Source organism: Haliotis cracherodii, unplaced genomic scaffold (genome assembly GCF_022045235.1).
Source record: "Haliotis cracherodii isolate W230 unplaced genomic scaffold, xgHalCrac1.p SCAF_3, whole genome shotgun sequence".
NCBI classification, from domain to species: Eukaryota; Metazoa; Mollusca; class Gastropoda; order Lepetellida; family Haliotidae; genus Haliotis; species Haliotis cracherodii.
This window is the reverse complement of record NW_027266286.1, coordinates 42946718-42971470: the sequence shown is the minus strand read 5'-3', so window position 1 is coordinate 42971470 and position 24753 is coordinate 42946718. Positions and strand designations below refer to the sequence as shown.

The 24753-nt window shown below is 40.5% G+C and overlaps 1 protein-coding gene and 1 pseudogene across 1 annotated transcript; both read left to right on the top strand.

Moving 5' to 3' along the window:
• The first annotated feature begins 1358 nt into the window (after positions 1-1358).
• Positions 1359-8765, top strand: LOC139476039 (organic cation transporter protein-like; annotated as a pseudogene).
• A 3694-nt stretch (positions 8766-12459) lies between these two features.
• Positions 12460-13284, top strand: LOC139475439 (uncharacterized). Its single transcript, XM_071258652.1, has one exon. It carries the CDS (start codon positions 12460-12462, stop codon positions 13282-13284), a length of 825 nt encoding a protein of 274 aa, XP_071114753.1.
• The last annotated feature ends 11469 nt before the right edge of the window (positions 13285-24753 follow it).

Below are 24753 nucleotides of genomic sequence, written 5' to 3'. Positions count from 1 at the left end.
ATGATGTCAACGACTGATCATGACTTGCTTTATCCTAATTGTTCTGTTATCTATACTACTCATATTTAGTTTTATTCACATATTCATATTGTATTAAAAAAACTCGTTTAATTTAATGATGGCTGTAACATCTGCCATGATAAGCTTGCAAGCAAAAATATGTCACTGTCGAATGACTATTTGGACTGAATAAAAGCTTGGCATAGAAGGGGGATACGTGTGGAATGAACAGACGTTTCCTTGAAGATCGTGTTACAGCAAACGAAATATCCTATTTGTGAGTACACATAGTTTCTTGATGAAATGTTTTCGTTTATACTAAATCTACCACTTGTACTGTCGACATTACATATCTCCATTTTAGAGCTGGTAGTCAATCCTTGATTTGTTCAGATGGAGCCAGTACAGAGAGGGGGTATTTATAACCATACTAACAACAATATATATATATATACCTATGATTGTGGGTTCGAATCCCGGTTCGCCACGATTATGTTTCTAGGTTTGTCAGCACCAAACCCGTGCTCGTGGGTTTCAGCGAAGTGGTAAACGTCTGAGACCTGCATCACTTCAGGCTTTCCCCCCACATTAAGCTGACACGCTGTGATATAACTGGAATACTGTTAAAAGCGGCGTTAATCCTCAATCACTAACTCCAATTGAGGGATCGATGCTCATGATGTCAATCACTGGATTGTCTGGTCCAGACTCGATTATTTACAGACCGCCGTCATATAGCTGGAATTTTTCTGTTTTGTTCCCCAATTTTGCATAACCTTTTTTGTCAAAAGTGGACTTATTTTCCTGAACATCAGAAAAGATTGGACTGAAAAAATATTGTCACATTCACAAAGCCTTCTTGTCTTCCATTATATACGCTCGTAATGCTACATTAACTCAGGCATCGGTGTTTGATAAAGAGTTGAATACAATCAGGTGGAAATGAAGTATATGTGTCGGAACTAAGAAATAATTTGTGTTCCCCTCTTATTGAACGCCCCACATGCCACACCGATCGTCAATAGATCGGGTACATACCATGTAGAAGCTATGATAAAGTATATTGGTTTCATGTTTGTGACCAGATTTCCACGTCGTTTTCAGAGTGTTGGGAAGCAATCATTGTTTCTCTGTTTATATGTCAGTGTTACCATGGTTGACGCTGACTACGTTCTATGAAATGATAAGTCGCAATAACAAAAATGAGCAAATGAGTGAACAATGTTATTTGTACAAGCTCAATATAGTCTAATGGGTTAGGAAGGCCCTAAGGAATTGTGATTGTTTTTGTTGTTTATGTTCCATTTGATCTTGCAGATATATGACCACACAAGTTAGCATTCTTTTCAGATTCCAAGATGAAATTTGAAGACATTGTGAAGCTCCTGGGTGACTTTGGCTCTTATCAGAAGAAGCTTTACTTCCTGTTGTGTATCCCCACGATATCAATCGGGATGCAGACAATAATGACTGTCTTCTCACTTGGTGTGCCACATCACAGGTACATATTAGTAGGCGCCATTGATGTGGTCACCATGCTACCTCTCAAACACGGCTATACACTGCATACGCAAAAACGTCGTTTTTTATATGGTCATTGGGCGGGAAAACAACGCTATTTGGACGCTTTCAAACCATCGTTTTTCCGTCCAAATAACGTCGTTATTTGACATCGGAATTTACCAGGAGTACATCCAATGATCACTCATATTTATCACCACTATCTATGCTAACCGCTTCATTCCTTTTGTACTTTGAACTGACGTATGAGGTGATTTAATTGACGGTTCTTTTTGTCTATACGTATCAGACTAGTGTTACTTAAACATGTCTATGGAGAACCGACGGTTTTAAAAGGTACTGTTTCAGAAAACTTCGTATTAAAAATACAGGGCAGTGGTATTGATTTCATATCTATATATTGTGTGATGTCAAAACCAATTTTGGAAGCCTTTTCTTTGCTTTTGTCGAGGTGTTCGCTTCCTGACTGGGATAATGACACATACGCCATACAAGGGGACCAACATGCACGTGCTGTCAACGCAGCCTTTCCTCTCCCCATAAAAGGGACACAATTTGACTTTACCTGTCTCATTAACGACAACACCAATGGAACAGATGGCGAAACATTGTACAGTAATACTACTCGCAAATGTGACAATTGGGTCTACGACAACGAGCAGTTCGGTTCAACTATTGTTACGAAGGTTGAAACGTTTGCTAATTTGAAAAAGGATATCGATAATACGTTAAAACAATAAGATACATACGAATGAAGTATGGCATACAATTACATGTATGAGATTGTAGGAGAATGAGTGCATAAGACCTGACATTTCACATCGAGTAAGACACTGCGTCTTATAAAGGAAAGATGTTCACGTTGCTGATATGTCTTGCAATTGTATAAACCTTAACTTTCAAAAGCTTTTGTTATTAGACGTTCCATTAAGTGATCATTGCATAGCGCTATTGACCCAATATTGTGTTGTTTTGTTCAGTTTGGTTGGGTGTGCGACTTGAAGCTGGCGAAATTTCATGTTCAGATGTTGTTTATGCTGGGTTTCCTGCTGGGCAGTCTTCTTTTGGTTGCACCTGCAGATTAGTAAGTTCCTAATAGCTCCTAACTGGTAGTTCATGTATTTTATTGGTCACGATTGTGATTGACACGTTTATTTACTGTTTACAGTTGTTTAAAACAATATCCGCTTTTTTCTCTTTGTGGAATAGAAGTATATTGGTGAAAATAATTGTTCAATGCATTTACTTTGGGTGTAAACATCTTTCCTTGGCATTTTGGGCAAATGAACAAATAAGCATGAATGCGCTATACCTGTAAAAGAGAAATGATAAAGGAAATGTAATATTGAAAGTGCAATGCTGATGCTGATGTCTCCGAATTGTCTGTGTGCAGCATCGGACGTAAGAAGATGTTCATGGTGTCAGTTGTCTTGCACATAGTATCCACCATCTCGATAGCCTTTGTCTCCAACTTTGCCACCCTCGGTCTCCTCTACTGTATTATCGGGATGTCATGCATTGGTATCTGGAGCAACAGCTTTGTTGTAGGTGGGAACTACTTTGTTATCCTAATCAAGGTGATGGTGACGCTCGACCTGATGGATTGTTACAGAAAGAGTTAACATATTATGGATCCAATGTGCTTTAAATTTTTTACTACATGTAACCCGTGAAGATCCGGGGTAGAATAGGTCTCCTGCAACCCATGCTTGCCGTAAAAGGTGACTATGCTTGTCGTAAAAGGCGATTAACGGGATCGGGTGGTCAGCCTCTCTGACTTGGTTGTTGCATGTCATCGATCCCAATTGCGTGGATCGATGCGCATGATATGAATCACTGGATTGTCTGGTTGTGACTCGAATATTTACAGACCGCCGTCATATAGCTGAAATATTGCTGAGTGCGGCGTTTAACAACAAACTTTCAACACAGTATTCTCTTTATGTACCAAATGTATTCATAAGAAACGTTTTATAATATGTATTAAGTTAAAATTTGAGATGGTCCCTAACACTTTATTTTCGTCAGCATATTCAATCTCAAGGGACAAAGAACTGTTTTCGATGTTCATAGGACAATAGAAAAAATATTTTGAAATATCTCTTAACTATATGCTGACGATATGTCTTGTCAATGATACTAATCTACAGCAGACAATTGAATGTTACACAAACGGGCGGTTTCAATTACTTTGTGTTACTGGTTTTTGAAATGGTGTGAAGCAAGGGCAAGTGTAAATTGTGTACATTGTGTACTTCTATTTTCCATGTTTGTAATTAAGGGAACAGCGTAAATCTATTTCAGTGCCAAATAGGGTTCCCTTTCCACAATTTACAAACACACACACGCACACACACACACACACACACACACACACACACACACACACACACACACACACACACACACACACACACACACACATACTTACATCAAGCCCATGATCATGTACTTGGGAAATAAGTATTTGAGATGTTTCATGATTTTATCAATGACCATTCGAATGCTAAACATGCTGAATGATATTAAATAACATATCGTTGATTTTCACGTAGCGCCATAATCAATAATTAAAGCAACTCCATTGATATGACAGACTAACGTATGGTGTCTGTGTACCGATACCAACCCCTGCATCAATAGTATGTGATTTGTGTGGAATATAATGTGTTTAAAGACACTTTCCTGCTAATAAAAAAACAATGTGCACTATGCAGTTAACATAAATCACCCGTACTACGTGCCCACTATGGCATGCAGGGACTGAATAGGTACCCAGTATGCGACATTGCTTATTGACATTACTCTTGCTATATGTCAAGCCCTGATTTACCAGGCATATAGTAATATGTTTTACAGGGTACCGTGGAATAGCTGTAATAATTTGACTGCGGCGTGAAACAACTTTCACTTCTTTCCATGTAGTTAACTCGTCTCATGGTGTCTTTGGTTTCAGGTGTGGAGTTAGTCGGGCCTTCAAATCGTGTTTGGACGGGAATCATAGTTGAAACATTCTGGACAGGTGGATCTTTAATTGTAACCACTATCGCATATTTTGTCCGTAATTGGCAACACGTGCAGCTGATAGGTTCAGTGCCAACAGTTCTGTTCTTGTCATATTATTGGTAAGTCCCTCGGTACACCTACAGGGCTTGCTGGGATCATCTTGTATAATCATTTTAAGGAACTGAGGACTCATGAATATCAAGTGAACAAAACACAAGTTTTGTTTGAATAGTCCAATATAAAGTGACAATTTGCTGCATTTTGATAGTGATTTCTAAATGGTTAATAACTAAATGTGGTATGTCTATATTTTTCATTTAAGCAAGAAAAGTGGTGTTAGGTATCATGCTTTAGCAATCATTTAAATGGGCTCGTGTCTTCCTAATATTCCCACAGGTGAATTTTTCTTACAAACTGCAATACACCATTTTAGGTTGATGCCGGAGTCTGCGCGCTGGCTGATCAGTAAACAGAAGTATGAGGAAGCCGACCAGATATTACGTCATGCTGCCAAAGTCAACAAGGCGACCTTGCCCTCTGATATGTTCAGCGAAGACATGCAAGAGCAGAAGACGGAGGAACCGCCCAGGCAGATGTTCAAACGCCCCGCTTTGGTTATCCGCAGCTTCGTGTTGTTTCTTAATTGGTAGCACTTATACTTAAATAGTTGTATTACCTGTTTAATATTAGTTGTTTCATAAGGGTTAGTACCGCGCGAACGGTTTCACTGCCACAGACGTGATACATGCTACATGCCATAACCCTCCCATCACAGATTGTAGCGTTAGAGTCGCTCTCAAATATTGGTTGACTCAGCCCAGACGAGATTTCTTGTATGGCACCTTGTCGCTGGAATAATATGGTGTTAAGCTACATTCTCTCAAAGATCAGAATGGATAATGAAGAAAATGTAAAAACACACAAACACCTGGGTATTATATTGTCGTCATTCGGCAAGTGGTCATGTCAAATTGATTAAAGGTATTAAAAGATGATTTATACAATGAGAAAGCTAAAGTTTATGCTCAGTCGTAGTGTACTGAACAAGATTTATGTATTATTTGTTAAACCACATTTTGTATATGCATGGGAAGTTTGGGGCGGTTGTACCTTAGAGCAGAGTGACAGATTAGAAAAACTCCAACTAGAAGCTGCAGCAATTGTAATATGTTTACCGAGCTGTACTTCTGTCAAAAAATTATATTTGGATACTTCCCATGAGCCCTTATCAGAGCGTATGAGTAAACGGAAATTGTGTTTATTTCATAAAATAAATAAAAATATGAAACTGTCATACATTAAAGATGTAGTACCTCACTCTTTCGGGACAAAAATAACAAACAGCCGTAGAACTGCTCATAATATAACTATGCCTTCCTTATGTACAAAGATTTCTGAATTGTCGTTTATACCATCCCCTATTAATTTTTTGAATACATTACCCATTCAACAAAGGAATATTGAAACCTTCTCTCAATTTAAATCCAGTTTTTAGAACGGGTAAGTTCCATCATATTTCTTGTAAATATTGACCTGATGCTAGTGTGCAATGCAGTTGTACCTACTGATGTGAACGAACACATTTTTTAGGAATGTACATACATGTTTAAAGAAAACAAACAATGTTTGAGTGAACAATGTTAATGTACAAACGTGTCTCTATTTCTGTTCTTCCCTTTCCCTTAAGTTATTAATATAAAAAAGCACATATGTAAATCTACGGGAGAGGGCGTTCTTGGTTGTTATAACTTGTGCCCAATCCTTTTCATGAGAATATAATGTGTTTAAACAAACAAAGATCAGAATCGGACAATATTTCGCTTTGTGTTAAACATGTCCTACAGATCAAGAAGTCACAATCTCTCCTTCATTTACCGAGGTACAGACCCGTGATGCCGCGGTATCAGGAATCAAATCATTGCGTCATGTTCCAGGTTCGTTGCCAGTATTGGCTTCTATGGACTCGGCCTCAACGTAGCCAACCTGGGCGGGAGTGTCTACACTAATTTATATATTGCTGCTTTGACTGAACTAGCCGGCCATGCCTCATGCCTTGTACTCCTCAATCGCGTTGGGAGGAAGTCTTTTCATTGCTTCGTAATGATCCTCGGCGGGTTGTGCTGCACAGCTACAATCCTACCTGAGCTCTATGGAAATGGATGTAAGGACTCATTCCCAATTTATTTTTTCCTGGCCAACAAGCTAATGAGTCATAAAAACGAGACACAATAATATAATGCAATCATCTCCACTACAAGTGAATTGTCAGATGCCAAATACTCGGATTCAAGACAACTATTAAGGAAGTATTAAAGAAGTGACTAGCCACCACGGAAAGTAAAAAAATAATACAATTGTTTGTTTAGAATATCTACAAGTATTTGAAAACCCTGCTGTGCTTAGACATCTGCAGGATATGTCATTATGTTGTCTGGAAACCATGGAATCTTTTTCTTTTAAATTGGTAAGTCAAGTCAAAGGTCAAGGTCACCTTCAAGGCCACTACCTGAAAAACAGTTCGTTTCAACGCTAATTCAAGAAGAATTTACCGGACGTAAAAAACCCAGTTCAGCTTTAGGGCAGGGTAGAGATTTCAAGAGGTTGAAGATGATTTGTAAAGTATTTTACCATTTTCTTTAAAATGCAAGATGATTGACTAAAGATCTGTTATTCCGGTACTATAATTCTCTCTTCGTGATAATCTGACGACACATCCAACGAAGGTTCCAGAGAACCCTGACCGCCTAATCAACATGGAGGCTGTGTGGGGTCATGATCCCATGTCAACAATTCTGCTTCATTGCTTTACCCCCTGAATTAGAAAACATCGAGTTTTATAAACATAAATCACACGCAGAGCAAATAGTGCGTTGGCTGTAGACAACAAGATACAAAGAAAAGCCAGGTTTCCACAACAATATAATGGTGCGTCGTCTATCATTTACGATCGGAACAGGACGATTTACGTTTTCGAGATATGCTGGTCTGAATGTTTCGCTCATTCATTCCGAGAATTTAGAACCATGAACGCGAGAGATTGATTGAGATAGACCAAGCCTTTTGCACTTAGTGGCCATTCTTATGTATGTCAGGTGGAGATAATCGTTATATATCAGTAGAATGTCATGGTGACCTACTCTCAGTGAATAGCATATGCCATACTCTCTGTTATACGGTGATTTCCAAATTTAAACTCAAAAGTTAACTCAGAAATCTGTTCGTACAGAACTAAATTGCGAAATCAATAAAAGACCACACAAGACAAAGGAATAATTAACAATTTTTTTAAAATTTCACCTTGGCGAACTCAATGTATGTGTCAATATCATGTATTCATTCAGCATTACTCATAACTATAATGGATGGTTAGTTACTCGTATTTTCACCGCAAATCATTTACCTAAAATATATATACCTACTCCCCAGCTCTCAACTGGCTGACCATTGCCTTAGCTTTGACTGGTCAGGGCTTTGTAGTGGCCAGTTTCGACATCATCTGGCTTTATTCTTCGGAGCTCTTCCCAACGGTCATCAGAAGCTCGGCTCTCGCAGTGGCAAACATATTCGCTAGGGTTGGAGGAATTATATCCCCGTACATTGCTGGCCTGGTATGTTTTTAAATCATTTGTATTTGTTTAGTTGTCTTTTGTGGCAACGTTTCCTTATAAGCTGATGGTACATGTTTGGTAATAGGTTTGGACTTGTCCGCAAAGACATGTTCAGAGAACCACACGATCATGCCACATATAACAGAGACGGGCTGGTCTAAACATAATTTTTATAGAACAAGATCAATGAAAAACTGTTATTAGTTGAGATGTATTTCCAGCACTAGACATGCAATATCTATCTATCTATCTATCTATCATCTCTTATGTGCGTGTGTGATATCAGTTGGCAGCATTGCAGCATCGTCAAGTAAAATTTGATTTGCGAATGATATGGCCAAACCAGGTCTGATATACTGACAACGTTCATTGCCAACTGTCTGATCATGAAACAAATACTTCATATCTCATGTTATGATCGATTTTTGAAAATATATTTGTGATCGATTCAAAACCCAATTATGTTTGTCACAGGCTCTCGTGATTTCTGGAGACTTTGGTCGAATTGTTCCTCTCATTATTATCGGAACATCAATGATTGTGGCGGGTGTGGCAGCTTTGGTGTTGCCCGAAACTGTAAACAACCCACTCCCCGATAATATAGATGACGCATGGCGGATGCAAAGGTAATAACGGCATTTAATACCTAGTCAAAACTATACACACAGCCTACTCCGTAATTAGAGGTGGTGTGCTAGCTAGATGGTTGAAACGTCGGCATGTCGTGCTGATGGCCCGTGTAATATTCCTCAAATGAGTACAATGTGTAGAGCCCTTTCCTGGAGAAACCTTTTTGCAATATGGCTGGAAACCTACACTGCTATACTCGGCAGCTTGAGACTCTATACCTAAGACTGTCACTCCAGCCTACAAGAGCGTGCCTACCCACACATACATCACTCCCACAGCGTCAGAATCCACAACTACATACATTGACAGGGCTGTGTGTCAACCCACGGCGATATGACACAGAACTATGTGACTGTGAAGATGTCAGCCTGACCAGCTATAGCTACAATGCACCTTCTCTCACAAAACTATGTAACAAATGAGAAATTACTTCTCATACATAAATACTTTACGATGAAAATATACCAACTGAACCCGGTCGAGTTACACCCACGCCGGTAGTATAATCATCGACCTGCTCCACTAGGTATTTCATGATCACAACATCTACATCTCGAGACATTTCACCCATTTAGGTATCATCAATAGCTTTTTTGCTCAACAGACGCCTATATGCGGCTTGATTTAGTATTCCTGACTCCATTCTTTTTCTTTCATCAGGAGGCGCCATTCTGACCACACAGGGGCTGATTTTATCGACTCACATGGTGACGAGAGTGTGATTCTACGACCAGTAGAGACTCACGAACGAACTACGAGCAATAACGGAGTATCAACATCGGCCATCAGAACACTTGAGCTTTTATGAACGCCACTAATAAACATCATCAGAAATAACAATAAATACAGCCCCAAAACAGGTAGCTCGAGTGGAGCTTCCTTTTTCTTCTTCTAGCTTACAGCTTGGTTGTATTAACCTTTGCACTCGTTCGATGACACTTATCCTTCCAGCGAGTGATATATATTATCTGTACCTTTTCTCCTAATACCGACTGTCATATCTCTCCCGCTTTTAGATGCGATCGTTTGGCCACCGGGTTTATCTGCGTAGTCCAGCTACATCTATTGGAAAAACTTACAAGGAAACTTCCCTCTCATTGATAACGTCGTCCAGTATATGATGCATCAAGTTGCGAGCGCATGTTCGAATCTCCAGATTTGTCAACTAAACAACTCTTCATTCTTCATTGTTCTTTATGACTTATCGCGTAGCTATCTTAAATACGCACATGTCTCTCTCTGAAATACTAATATGTTTCATCATTGATAATATGACATTCATTGAAGCATTGGCAATGAATAGTGTCTTTTGTGCATTTCAATCGTGATCGTAATGTAATATCTACATGTAGGTGGTCTTATGTCCGAACATTATCAGCATGAAAATCTTGAGCACAATGCTTAGGCTATGACGACATCTCCTTGGTAGATCGGACACTGGTGGCTCGAGCTAAGAATTGCTTACAAATGACAGTCATCTGCTGCCCCTGACCTCACACAGACGGCACCACAGTGTACTAGTCAGCTGTAGTAGCTAGGTCATTTATTGATACAAAACTGTGAGGCCACAGGCCCATGCAACATTTAGGAAGGTCGTGTAAATCATAAACTAATTTCTAATTGACATAGCATGATAAAAATATACGGAAAAAAAATCGTATAACATCAATGTTAACTGGAGATATTAGAGCGACATATTTTTGGATGTTTGGATTCACATGAAACTTTTCTGTATTTACCTCTTAGATTGTAATATACTGAACCGCAAAAGAAATGTCATCCCAAGTAACAATGCATAAAAAAGTTGTCATTTAAATTTCTTGGTCATTTTTGTCAAAGTTTCTAAAACTTATCATTACCTTGTCCGGAAAAATGAAATTTGATGATAAAATAACAATTAAGCAGATGACATTAAAACTGATCGCCCAAACGCATCACGGCAACGGCCATTGTAACCCACTGCACGTGAGTTCCGTGCAAATTGAAATGCACATGCGTTCCCCCATTTCTTGCCCTATAAAAATCCACCAAGATCGGATAACATTCATTCGTTATTGAATTGCTACCACATGCCAAGATTGACAAGAAATCAGCAACACCAAGCCCTTGGATGATTGTAAGAGGGACAGATCGCCCGGCAAGTAGCCAATGCATTTCAAGTCCACGTAATGACCATATACAGGCTCCAGTAACGGTAACCAGACCACCAACAGTACAGATGACTGACCACGTAGTGGAAGAACAAGGGTCACCACCCGACGTCAGGATCGTCAGATTGTGCGACAACATCTCCAAGATCGCTTTGTTACTACTGCGGAAAGTGCTCGACAGACCATGGCGACACATTAGTGCGTCGACGGTTGACGAACAGACACCTCCACTGTCACAGGCCACACCAAGGACCCATTCTGACACCACGCCATCGCCGGGACCGTCGTCATTGGGCAACACAGCACCACCATTCGCGCCACCAACAGTGGAGAAGAGTCCTCTTCTCAGACGAGAGCCGTTACTGTATCTCAACAGCAGATGGCAGAGAGAGAGAGAGAGAGTCTGGCGACGCCATGGGGAACGTTATTCGGATGCTTGTATTCCTCTTGGGGTGGTCCGAGCATCATGGTGTGGGGTGGAATTAATCTTGCACAGAGGGTCGGCCCTGTGATCTTCCAAAATCAGTCAAGGGAGAGGCAATGGTGTCACAGCTGCTCGTTACCTTGATCAAGTCCTGAGACCACACGGCATACCTCATTTGGCACGTCGCTGCAACCACTAGTTTCAGCATCATAACGCTCGTGCCATCACTGTTAGAGCAACAAGAGACTTCCTCCAGCAGAATGGCATCAGAACCATGCAGTCGCCTCCCCTCACTCCCGACTTAAATCCCATTGAGCACCTGTGGGGCGAGATTCAAAGACGGCTGAATGAATGATGACCAAGGCCGACAACTACAGGTGAACTGCGTCAGGCGTTCCTGAGAGTGTGGGCGCAAGTGCCTATGGCCTTCATCAACCGACTCATCCATTCCTTGCATCGACGTTGCATGGCAGTCATCAATGCACATGGCGGACATAGGAGATGCCATTTTCTCAGACTAGTGTTGTGTGTCACTTTAAGAACATTTGACACTTTAATTTTAACCTTGATGATCAGTTTTGCCAAGTTTCATCTTTTGATTATGTCTCAAAGTATGTTTACAGTGTTTGGACAAATAAGGTTTCTCATATATCTATCCATTGTGACGTTTCTTTTGCGGTTCAGTATATTTATATGGCATAAAAACAGGTCGTTATTTTCATATTAAAAAAAGATCTGGATTACATTTATTACAAATCTTAACTTCTTTGAGTGACATTTAGGTGTTGGTACACGGTGAACACGGGAGATAGTTCTATGGGCATATAAAGTCTTCATTACAATGAATGCGACGATTCGGTATAGATGCCAACACCATTGTCAAGCATGTGATGTACATAAATAATAAATAGGAAGATTAAACAAATGAAGTTGAATTATGTTTTACAGAAGAAGAAGAACATTAGTTTATTTATGTGTCACTCAGTGTACAGTGACGAAGATGCAGTAGTGAATACAATACTGTAAACTGTCTGGCCAACATGGGACATGTACATTAGAAGTACATTGTCATTAGAAATTGCATTTCAACACAAAACATGACACTACATTGCTATAAATCATGGAAGGCTCACCCGTGTCTACAGTCATCAACCCCATCACCCGTGTCTACAGTCATCACCCCCATCACCTGTGTCTACAGTCATCACCCCCATCACGCGTGTCTACAGTCATCCCCCCCCCCATCACTCGAGTCTACAGTCATCCCCCCATCACCCGTGTCTACAGTCATCCCCCCATCACCCGTGTCTACAGTCATCCCCCCCATCACCCGTGTCTACAGTCATCCCCCCCATCACCCGTGTCTACAGTCATCACCCCCATCACCCGTGTCTACAGTCATCACCCCCATCACCCGTGTCTACAGTCATCACCCCCATCACCCGTGTCTGCAGTCATCACCCCCATCACCCGTGTCTACAGTCATCACCCCCATCACCCGTGTCTACAGTCATCACCCCCATCACCCGTGTCTACAGTCATCACCCCCATCACGCATGTCTACAGTCATCACCCCCATCACCCGTGTCTACAGTCATCACCCCCATCACCCGTGTCTACAGTCATCACCCCCATCACGCATGTCTACAGTCATCACCCCCATCACCCGTGTCTAGTCAACACCCCCATCACCCGTGTCTACAGTCATCACCCCCATCACCCGTGTCTACAGTCGTTACCCCCATCACGCATGTCTACAGTCATCATCCCCATCACCCGTGTCTACAGTCATCACCCCCTTCACCCGTGTCTACAGTCATCACCCCCACACCATACCCTTTTACCCATACCTCCGCTCAGCCACCCGTCCATCCACCCGCTCCCTCTCACCACACCTTGCCATCTTTTCCTACGTCGAATCAGCCATCCATACACACTCGCCTGACCCACACTCACGCCCTTATCCACCCTCACATCTATGGACCAATCCACCATCACACCTATCCCTCACTCAAGTATCACTACAGCCATGCACCCACCTATGCGCCATACAGCCATCCACTCCGACATCCAACGATGAGCCCACCCAACTATGCACCAACCGTCCACCTCTCCTCCGTCATACTTGCATACCTGCACTCACACAGCCATGCTAACAACCACTCAAACACATGTTCACACATACATATATACATAGGTATGTCAACTTATACATAGGCATGTAACACTCACTCACTGAATCGCACTATCTCTCTTTCACTCACTCACACACACTCACACACACTCACACACACACCTACGGTAATATACTCAAACTAACGAACACATAAAACTTAAGTAGTTAAATGAGACTTTCAACATCTAAGCATTCTAGATATGAGTGCAGCGAGGGGCTGGCATACATTAGAGTTGAGCATGAGAAATGTAAAATGGTCAACTGGTGTTAGGTGTAGAAAAGAGGGATATAATACCGTTACGACGTTCCAACGGCCATACCTCAAATCTGTAAAGAGTGTAAACCAGGTAAAAAAGTGAGTTTATCCTCAATGCTATTACTATTGCATAAATTACAAATTCTATTTTCTAAGGATACGTTTGGGCATGCAAACCTTTCCAACTCAATTTGCAAGGGCAGAGTGCCTGATCGTAATTTACTCAGAACACTGCGATATGATCTATGTAGAAGAGCACTGGCGTATGGTTCAACTGTTAACATATCCTTAAACAGGCGGTATGTACAAAGTTTGTTGCCATTCGTTTGCCCTCTGTCATTCTACCGCTGGTGCAACCAATCTTGATAATCTAATGATACTAACCAACTTTTAGCATGATAAAATTTAACTGATGAAATGTTGAAAATATCTGCAGTGGGCAGGAAGTCATTAAAGAAACAACACGATTATACAAGGACTTTCAGAACATTTGGGACCATCTGCTAATGGCACTAAGTATTCTTGCTTCATCAACAGAATGCAACCGGCGCCAGAACCGTAAAATTTCAACTCTTTGTTTTGTTAGTGGAAGCGTCCAGCCACAATCACCACGGACAGCTAGATTTGTGGTTTTACTGCCCACGGCTAGAAAATAAAGGCAGGCACTATTGTGAACAAAATTGGTACAGTTGAACTGCCTCGTTCCCAAAATCGTCGATAAAATAGGCTGAACTTAACTTTCATAAAATGTATTGTAAACACAATAAGCCGAACCACCGGCGGACTTTAATTTACAAATAATGAGATCTAGCTATAGTGCGCAACTAGCCGACCTAGCAATTTCATTAGATGTGAAATTCAGATCCAATTTATCGTGAAACCAAAGGCCAAGATATCTATAAGCATGGGTATAATCGATGATGTTACCAAATATAAATACGAAATCAGATGTGCGAAACATAAAGGGCGATAATGTAAATCTTAGTTTTCTTGGTATTAACCAGTAGGCGCCAATACATACACCAGATACACAGTCTAATATTCGCTGTAAACAGCGTTGGAGCCAAAAGTGCAATGTCATCTGCATATAAAAGCAGGCTTAACATTGAGCCATCAACATATATGCCACAGTTCAAATGATTCATTTCTTTCACATGATCATTTATGTAGACTGCGGTACATGTCCTATCTGCGGTATACTGCTGTCTTCAAGATGTTCTTCGGACAGAAGACTTACAAGCCAGCCATTGACGTTCTGAAACGCATGTTTTTCCTCACTGAATATGTAGGTCATTACACCAGTATGGCTTGTAGCGTGATTTGGGGTGTTTTCCGCTCCCGTTCTGCCTGGGTTTAATCTGGGCAACTTTATCAAGTTCCGAATGAACATATGACACAAAAAAAGCTGTATGCTGTTTTGATGTTTTCCTGAGAATTCTATTCTGTTTATGGTTTCCTCAATAACAGTAATAGTTTCTTCATTCTTCAAAAATGTGGTTCCAATTTTACTCTGATTATAGCCCTTTAGTTGATTATACTGGACACATACTAGCGTTATTGACATCAGTACCCCCCGAAATGTGATGCAGGGGGCTGAATGTTCCAAGACAGGATGGAGTGATCAGATATTGAGTCTGGAGTACCCTTAATGTAGTCACTATCACTTCCAACTCTGGCACTGAAGTCCCCACAGACACAAAGAACCCCTTCATTTTGATACATACATGTATACAGTTTCACCAATAGAGTGTTGAAAAACCCTCCATTGTTAGTACGTGAGGAGCACGATAGGCGTAGATAGCAAACAATAAATGCAGTTGTAAACTTGTTGTCATGGCGAGACGAATGTTTATACCCGATAATATCTTCATATTCGCTATATTGAATAGAGTGTTTCTGAAAACAGCACTTACACCCCGTTTCGCTCGTCTGTGAATGGTTCGTTGTACGGTTCTGTACATACCTGGTGTATCCCGCCAAGGAAGGATTAGTTTTACCTCTCAGGAAAGTTTTACACTGTCCATAAACGTCATAGCGTTGTTTAGACAGAACAGATTGCCTAAATTTAGTATTAGCAGATTCCCTCGAGGCCCAGCCACCAGTGTTCCAGAAGCATAGCTGCAAACCCTCTTATTCCTTTCCTCTCTCATATTACAAACTTTTTACAAGATTGTCTGTGTCTGGGACTTTGCAATCAGCTCATCTCGAGGCACTGTCAATATAAACTTGCGGATAGTCTTTACTGTTTTGGGTGTTTTTATTCTGGAGTACATTTTGATTCTGTTCGCAGCTTTCCAGTGTGACAAGCACCAAACCAGGCTTGTCGTCACTTCGTGGTTTCAGTGCAGTTTTCACAGGACGCACATCTGAGACTTTAAGCACATCACGAATAACCTGGTTAACACGGTTGCAGATAACTTTTCCGTCATATCTTTCACGTTTGGCAACAGGGAGATTTCGCATAGGAACACAACATTTTACATTGTCCTCACGATGTCTGGTAACTGCGATCCCAGGCCTGCCACACGGTTCGCCAAAGTTCCCACCAACTTGTGGCCTTTCTCGCGCTCACTAACGTGAAAAGGTTCCGTCTGTTTGATTTTGACAGTGAGCTCTTTAATTTGTAAATGGAAGTCTCTTTTGAGTTGTCATTGTCTCTGATCTCAGTGCTCCTGTGAGTTTTTTGTAACCCTTGCGACTAGGTCATTCAGCTCGTCTTGAAATAAGCACTTCATACTGTTTATTGCTGCAAGGATATCATTGTTGGAGATGTGCGCCCCTTTTTCATTCACCACATTGTTGAGGTTGTTTGTAACGTCTCTGGGTAGCGAACTGCCTTGTTCGTCAATTTTAAGACTTTTAAAAGCTCTTGGCTCACATGATTCATCTGTAATTACTGCTCCGCTCATGCCGTTGCTTTGAGACATGACAGCACTGACATAGTCACTACAATGGGTGAGTGCCCATTCCTATATTGATCTTGCTCTTCGACAATTTCATCTAAAGTTTCGGACCACATTATTAATGTCAAGCGTATAGAAACAACTGAAATAAAACAAATTGCTAAATGTACTTGAAAGTGTAATTCCTCTGTAATTATTTGAGGAACAATGACCCCGACTACCTAATCTTTGGGAAAGGAAGAAATGTCTAAAATAGTGAATAATAATTCAATATATGATAATATTGCCTCAAGAGAAAATTAACAAAAGTCCGATATTAACCCGTGCATACCATGGCTTATATTGTTTTCAAATTTTGAACAGCAATAATTTCGTTAGTGGTTATTGGTAGAATAAAATGTCAGTGGACAAATTAAAATCATTTTCAAATCCCATATTCCATGGCATCGCATCTGAAAAACATCTACTACTGAAAATACTTTTGAAATATTCAAACTAATCCTCTATTTCGTCTTTCGTTTTTTTCGTATTATTGCCCAGAATTCTTTTGAAATGATTCTTTCCAGCATCTCTTTGTTTTGATCCCAAAATAATTGCTTCTTCAGTCTACATGTTGTCCTATAATTATTTCTAACTCTTATGTGTGCAGAGAATGCTCCTTAAACTTTGTTCTTTTTCCTAAAAAGTAAATACATCTTTTCTTATAGAGTAACTCACACTCTTGGTCTAACCAATGGTTATTTTCTCTCACTTACTTTCCTTTTCATAATTTCACCGGCCAGCATAAGCGCTTCTGTAAGAACCTCAACACGATTTGTAAGTCGTAAATATGTCGGATTAGAATTTTTTTATTGACTCAAATAAGACGTGAAACATAGTGGCAGAGGTAATGCATGAAAAATAACTATACTTCTGTTACTAAATACAGAATTATTTAGTTTGTTGTTTAACGCCGCAACCAACAATATTCCAGCCATAGACGGCGGTCTGTAAAAATCGAAACTGGACCAGATCATCCATTGATTGACATCATGAGCATCGATCCACGCAATTGGGATACGATGAAATGCTTCAACCATGTCACCAGCATGGTCCCCCGATCCCGTTAGTCGACAAGCATAGTCGCCTTTTACGTCAGGCATGGTATTATCGAACTTATAAGTAATAATGAATGATCACTTATGATTGTATATCGCAAGATACTGCCGTCACATAGCTTGGATATTGCTGAGTGCGGCGTTAAACAACAAATCAACCAACCAACCAACCAACCATAGCATACCTACTATGATTTTACTTAGTCAGTTTGCTCAGATGAATGAACGTTAATGCTCAAATCCATGACAGAAAACAATTAAGTACATTTTGTTTATACTGCTACTATACCCGTGAAGATCCGGCATAATTAGAATAGGTCTTCAGCAAACCATACATGCCGTTAAATGCGACTATAATATGTAGGCCCGTCGAGATATGCTTTGTAGATAACAAGACTGTCAACTCAAGCCTCTGGAACGTCCAAACACCCTTTGCTAGACGGTTCACAGTTGTTTGCACATGACAAAAGTGATTGCTGTTGGACAAACTTTTTAATGGAAAAAAGCAGAAGATGAAATATCTCGAAAGTACGCATCAATCATCCGTAATACCGATTTTAACATAACTTTAGTCAAAGGTTAAAACTGTACTGCGTCGGGACATTCATCATGATAATTCAACGTGCACTTGTTACTTCTAAGCTTTTTCAAATTTTAGTTCTCACTTCCAACGGTTCTTAATTTAGTTGCACTGTTTGTTGAATGCGGACGTGTGCTGGATCGGAAGTGCTGATATGATTATTGGCGTTCACTCTCCCAGATCGTCAGGCCGACTTAATACACAGATTATTCTGATTCAGCCCCTAAGTTATCTATATCTTCATACTATGCTTCATTTACCGACTCTCCCAATCAAACTGTCGTGCTTGGGTGGCAGCTTTGGTGCCGTTTTTTTTATTTATTTAGTCTTGCTTTTAAGAACTAGAACAAAAACAATGTAGCTATGACATAGCCTCATCCAGCGACACAGGGGTGCAACCCAAGGCAAACGGGTTGCCCAATTTGGTCGACTTTTACGAACATCAATGGGGTGCTGAGGACCCAGTCTACCCCGGTTTCCCATGGGGCTCACATTGGTTAGTGCTAAGTCGTGTCAAAACTTTTGTGTCATAACAACTGGCAGTCTGTCACTGATGGGTGCCTTGTATACCCTGGGCTAGCATGAGTTGCACCTGCAATTCAATTTTGCCGTGAATTGATTGCAGCCAGGGCCAACGACCCTCATAATACGGCGCTGTTGAACATATGTCAAAGACGTAATCGTCCGGGCATATGGATGAACATGATGTCACATTACATATTCCCGAATGAAGCAACAGATTACATTCTTATGTCAAAGCGTTTACATCTGACGTTTCTTAAGCGATTCAGTATACATGAACTAAATGTCGGCGATTATTTCATGTGGAGCAAACTTCGAAACAGATGGCAATCGCTTATAGCGCCATTTTGATGAATCCTATGACCGGAGTTTTTGTCATCTTCAAGCACGAGATGGCAACACATGCACACGCATTCGCACACAATGAAGTACACCACTATGCTAACCTTGATACAACTGCAACAGAACAAAACACACGTAATGTGGTATTTTGTATGTGGCGTTCGTTGTGTATCATCTGTTATCGTGGGTTTTAAGCTCACCTAATTGCCAGTCACGAGAGCTTGTATTGTGACGAGATCATTCGTCCAGTTATCGCCCAACGATCCGATTTTTCCAATTACTCTGCATGCATCATAATGAAACATATGCAAATTAACGCATAACATGTTGTTTTGCATATTTGTATTCTTGACCGAGCTAAGATGCTTAACCTTCACATTGCCATGAGTAATACGTTTGACAGCACTTTCATAATCGCCTCTGAAATTATAAGGTATAATATATTGTATGAAGATGTTTCTATGGTGTCGTCACAACCTGCACAGAGAATCTTCTCTTGACCTCTTGAGGGGGCACGGGTGGCCCAGTCGTCTAAGGCGCCGCGATTCGCTGTGCAGAGTTGCTTCCTTTGGGCACGCCAGAAATCCCGGTTCGCCCCGATTATGTTTCTAGGTTTGTCAGCACCATACCCGTGATCGTGGGTTTCACCGAAGTGGTAAACGTCTGAGACCTGCATCACTTCGGGCTTTCCTCCCACATTAAGCTGACACGCCGCGATATAACTGGAAGACTGTTAAAAGCGGCGTTAAACCCAACTCACTCACTCACTCGACCCTTTGGAATACTTAAATGGCATTTATATAAATCCCCCCGTATCAATGGTGACATCTTTTTGCTATATATTTTCATATTCTTAAAAACCGTTGAAATTCGACCTCTGTATAGCCAGTTATCAATGCTTCATTTTGTAAGTACGTATGCTTTGAGTACGTGTGTTTGGTAGAGAATTCTGATATATTTTGTGCTTATCCTTCTGTACCCCAGTATGACACATTCGGTTCTGATATAATATTCTAGAGCGTCAGGTGCGCCAGAGAGCTTTGTGACTCAAGCAGATAGTTAATCTGTATCAGGAGAACCAAGCACAAATGATTCAGGTACACACACCTACATGTATATCATACCTCAACAGCATTTACAGATAGTATGAATAATCGTTAAAATAATATTCAGAAACTATGAAAATTAGTTTTATGTGTGGCACTAGTTGTGATTTACACATATGTGTGCGTTAATACATTCCTCTCGCTACTACAGTGGTAGTCACAATAGTGACATAATTATTGTTGACATAATAATGTTATGAGTGGTTCCTATGCCCCTCCAGACCGCCCGATCCCGTTAGGCGCCTCTTACGACAAGCATGGGTTGAAGAATAGGTCTTCAGCAACCCATGCTTGCCGTAAAAGGTGACTATGCTTGTCGTAAGAGTCGACTAACGGGATCGGGCGGTCAGGCTCGCTGACTTGTTGATGCATGTCAATTTCGGGGATCGATGCTCATGATGTCAATCACTGGATTGTCTGGTCCAGAATCGATTATTTACAGATATATACGTCATGTAGCTGGAATATTGCTGAGTGCGGCGTTAAACAACAAACCAACCCATGCCCCTCCCCTCCTCCAACAGAGAGAGAGAGAGAGAGAGAGAGAGAGAGAGAGAGAGAGAGAGAGAGAGAGAGAGAGAGAGAGAGAGAGAGAGAGAGCACAATGCAAGTAAGTAAAGGCTCGGTTTGAGAAGGGTTTGTGTCTTTGTGGATTACATATGCTCATATTTTCACATTAACAAATGAAGCTCCAGTCCATCAACCTTCTGTACTTGCCTGTACGCTGTGCCTTCAACATGAAACTAGTGGCACCATGTTAGTCCTCTATATGGTAAGCTGAAGTACAATATGCATGATGTCGCCCGGGGTATATCTGAAACATGTCACATGGTGTGTGTTACTTGGCACCAGCTGTACTGTTTGTGACTTTACAGTTGCATACGAGTCTGTAATTCAACGCAAGGATGCGTTCACATATAATGTACATTCATGTGAAACTATGTTACTGAAGCCACTGATCCTCAGATTGTACAAGTAAGTGCTTACTCGTTGTTGCCTAAAATATGTTGAAATTAATATGGGACATACTCGTTTGGCCTGTTCCATCCTAAAATGTAAACTCGAATCAAGGTGCACTAAATTTTACATATTCAGCTTTGATATATATTTCCTGCATAGAAAACGCCTGCCTATTATTAGTCAGTGGAGACATTCGTCAACGCTACACAGTTCACACAAGGCACTTTTCATTACTTTGCATTTTAGGCCCGTGAAGATCTGGGGTGGAATAGGTCTTCAGCAACCCGTGCTTGCCGTACAAGGCGACTATGCTTGTCGTAAGAGGCGACTGACGGGATCGGGTGGTCAGGCTCGCTGACTTGGTTGATGCATGTCATCGATCCCAATTGCGTGGAGACCCGTGAAGATTCCGGGGTAGAATACATTGTAGGTCTTCAGTACCCATGCTTGCCGTAAAAGGAGACTATGCTTGTCGTAAGAGGCGACTAACGGGATCGGGTGGTCAGGCACGCTGACTTGGTTGAAGCATGTCATCGATCCCAGTTGCGTGGATCGATGCTCATGATATTAATCACTGGATTGTCTGGTCCAGACTCGATTATTTACAGACCGCCGTCATTTAGCTGGAATATTGCTGAGTGCGACTTTAAATAACAAACCAACCAATTGCGTGGATCGATGCTCAAGTTGTCAATCACTGGATTTTTTGGTCCAGACTCGCTTATTTACAAACCGTCGTCATGTAGCTGGAATATTGCTGAGCGCGGCGCTAAACAACAAACAAACAAACTTTGCATTTTATTACTCTGCTGGAAAAAGCGCGCTGAATGAGACAGATATGAAATTAGGGTGGGAATTTAAGGTTTATTTGTTTTCTGAATGTAAATACGGCTTCAGTACGAAGTCATTACAATAGAACATGGTTACGGCGGCATGGATGCAATAACAAATAGCATCATTATTTATCTTCAAAGAGTATTCATACGGTTATCAAATGTCTAATGAATTAACGGATACACGTTACATGTACCAGTTTGATCTATCGTGCGATATAGAAGTAGTATTCAGTTAGATGTGTAACAAACTAGCAAGACCTATGTTGTGCAAGTCACCATCTCAACATGTACGTGGCACTTGCGTGTATTTCGTACACGTTAGAGAATGTCAGTTTGTGTCACAATCTTCGCTCAGTCCAATCAGAAGCACATCATCATCACAACTATGTTTTTAAAACAGCTATATAAACGACGACCAATCACAAACTTTACTGCTTAGCAAATATTTTTTTTAAAATCACCACCCCACCTGCAGTGGATAACAACAGCAGATTAAAGGTGTTCTCGTGCACCAGTCGGAAGCGTGTTCGTTTGCTGCCTACCGACTGTACATAGACGTACAAACTAAACACATCCGTCACTTGGAAAATTCGATATAGCGCTTTTATTTGAAAGCTACAAATTATAAAGCTATGAATATTATAATAATCATCCTGTTTTTGCTTTTGCCATTGTGGCGAGCCAAACTTCCCGGGAAGGGTTAAGTTTACATATATTTAATTTAATATATTCATGAAATACAGTAAACCACGGTTATATCGAACTCGAGGGGACCACTATTTTTTGTTCGTAATAACCGTAGTTCGTTATAAGCATACATACAACATATATACAAGAAATGGTCGGGACTAAAAACAAAGTTCGTTGTATAGGTCAGGTCGTTATAAGCGTGTTTGTTATAAACGTAGTTTACTGTACCAGAATTCCAGCCACAAAGCATAAAACTAGTAGCAAATGTATAGCAGGGACTATCCAGGAGATACCTCTGTGGTAGAGAACATAGAATAGAATAGAATATAGACAAACCTTGATGGGCTATGGATGGTAATGACACTCTATGTATCTGACAACGTATTGTTACAGAACATGTTGAGAACCAAGGTAGACAGTATATATAGAGAGAAACAGCAACCAGGATTTTAGCACATTCAGATGGTCGAGGAAAAGACCTAATGAGCGGGCAAGACTTGACTATTCCTTGTTTCCAAATATCACAATTGACACTTCGATCTTGCCCAGAAATCTGACTATTCTGTGTCACAATGACATGGTCAAATGCCCTTATATAGTATAGACAAAAGTCGAAGTTATTGAAACAATACACATCGCTACTTTATTATAAAGACTTTGTTAAATCAGTAAATTAAAGAAACTGTATTTGTAACAATATTAGAATATTCGTTCAATAACGATGACAGGTGAAAATGGAAACAAGAGTTTGCCACTAACGTGGCTATATCCCCCGTCCCTGTTGCATAATTTATGACATAATGAAATCTAAACAAACCCTAACCTTTTTTAACCGAGGGGGAACTTGTCATGGAAATTGTAAAAAATAGAAGAGTTTGGAACCTAAGTCCATCTTGCTGCCATGGAAACGTAAACAAATAAAAAATTCTAAAATTTCTAAATAGCAAAAGGCACCAGTTCAGCATGTACCTGACAAACCTGCAAAGTTTGATGAAAAAATATTGAACGGTGTATGAGTTATGCTCCGGAAACGAACACTACCCTCGCAGAACCTAAGTCCATCTATTTAATTTTTTTTTCTAAATAGCAAAAGGCACCAGTTCAGCATTTACCTGACCTACCTGCAAAGTTTGATGAAAAAATATTGAACGGTGTATGAGTTATGCTCCGGAAACGAAACGTGACGGACGGACGGACGTACGGACAGACGGGCGGACGGAGCCCGTTTATGTATCCCCCGCCAACATTCGAGCATTTCGACAGCCAGAGAAATAGTTTATTCTCCCTGCAGTGTTTTATTGTACGAGTCATGTATTACGTATGTGAGATCAACATTATGTACAGCAACTTCAAGGGCATTAGTAAAATGTACAAGCTTTAAAACAAAGTACCCGTATGTAAATAATGATGACTCCCTGGATATTATCCAACCTTGGCATTGTCTGAGAAGTCCATTTAATGAACACGGGATTAGTTTGGAATTTCCCGGATATCCTCACAATTTCAAGTCGATATTATGTACCTTTCTCCCAAAACCGACGGTCATATCTCTCCAAAGAATTTGTTCTACGCAAAATGCATGCACTATTGACAACACTCGAGTCTGATTATCCCGAGCTCCACAAACAGCTGGTAACGTCACTGTAACTCTACAATCATGTATAACAGATGGTTTGATTTGCCATTTCAGTATCATATGACTTAGGTTTCATTTTCTTCAGATAGAAATATGCAGAAATTGTATTAAATATATTACTTCAAAACACACCCAGTTCGGTACGATTCTTGTTGGTTGAATATTAGGAACTAGCAACAATGATATATGAATCGATAAATATACATTATGAAATGTTATCTGGACACTGGAATATCAGTGACAATTAAACCCAGAAATATTTTAGAATGAATATTCAAATTACGTATATACATATTAAACTGTTTAGTTG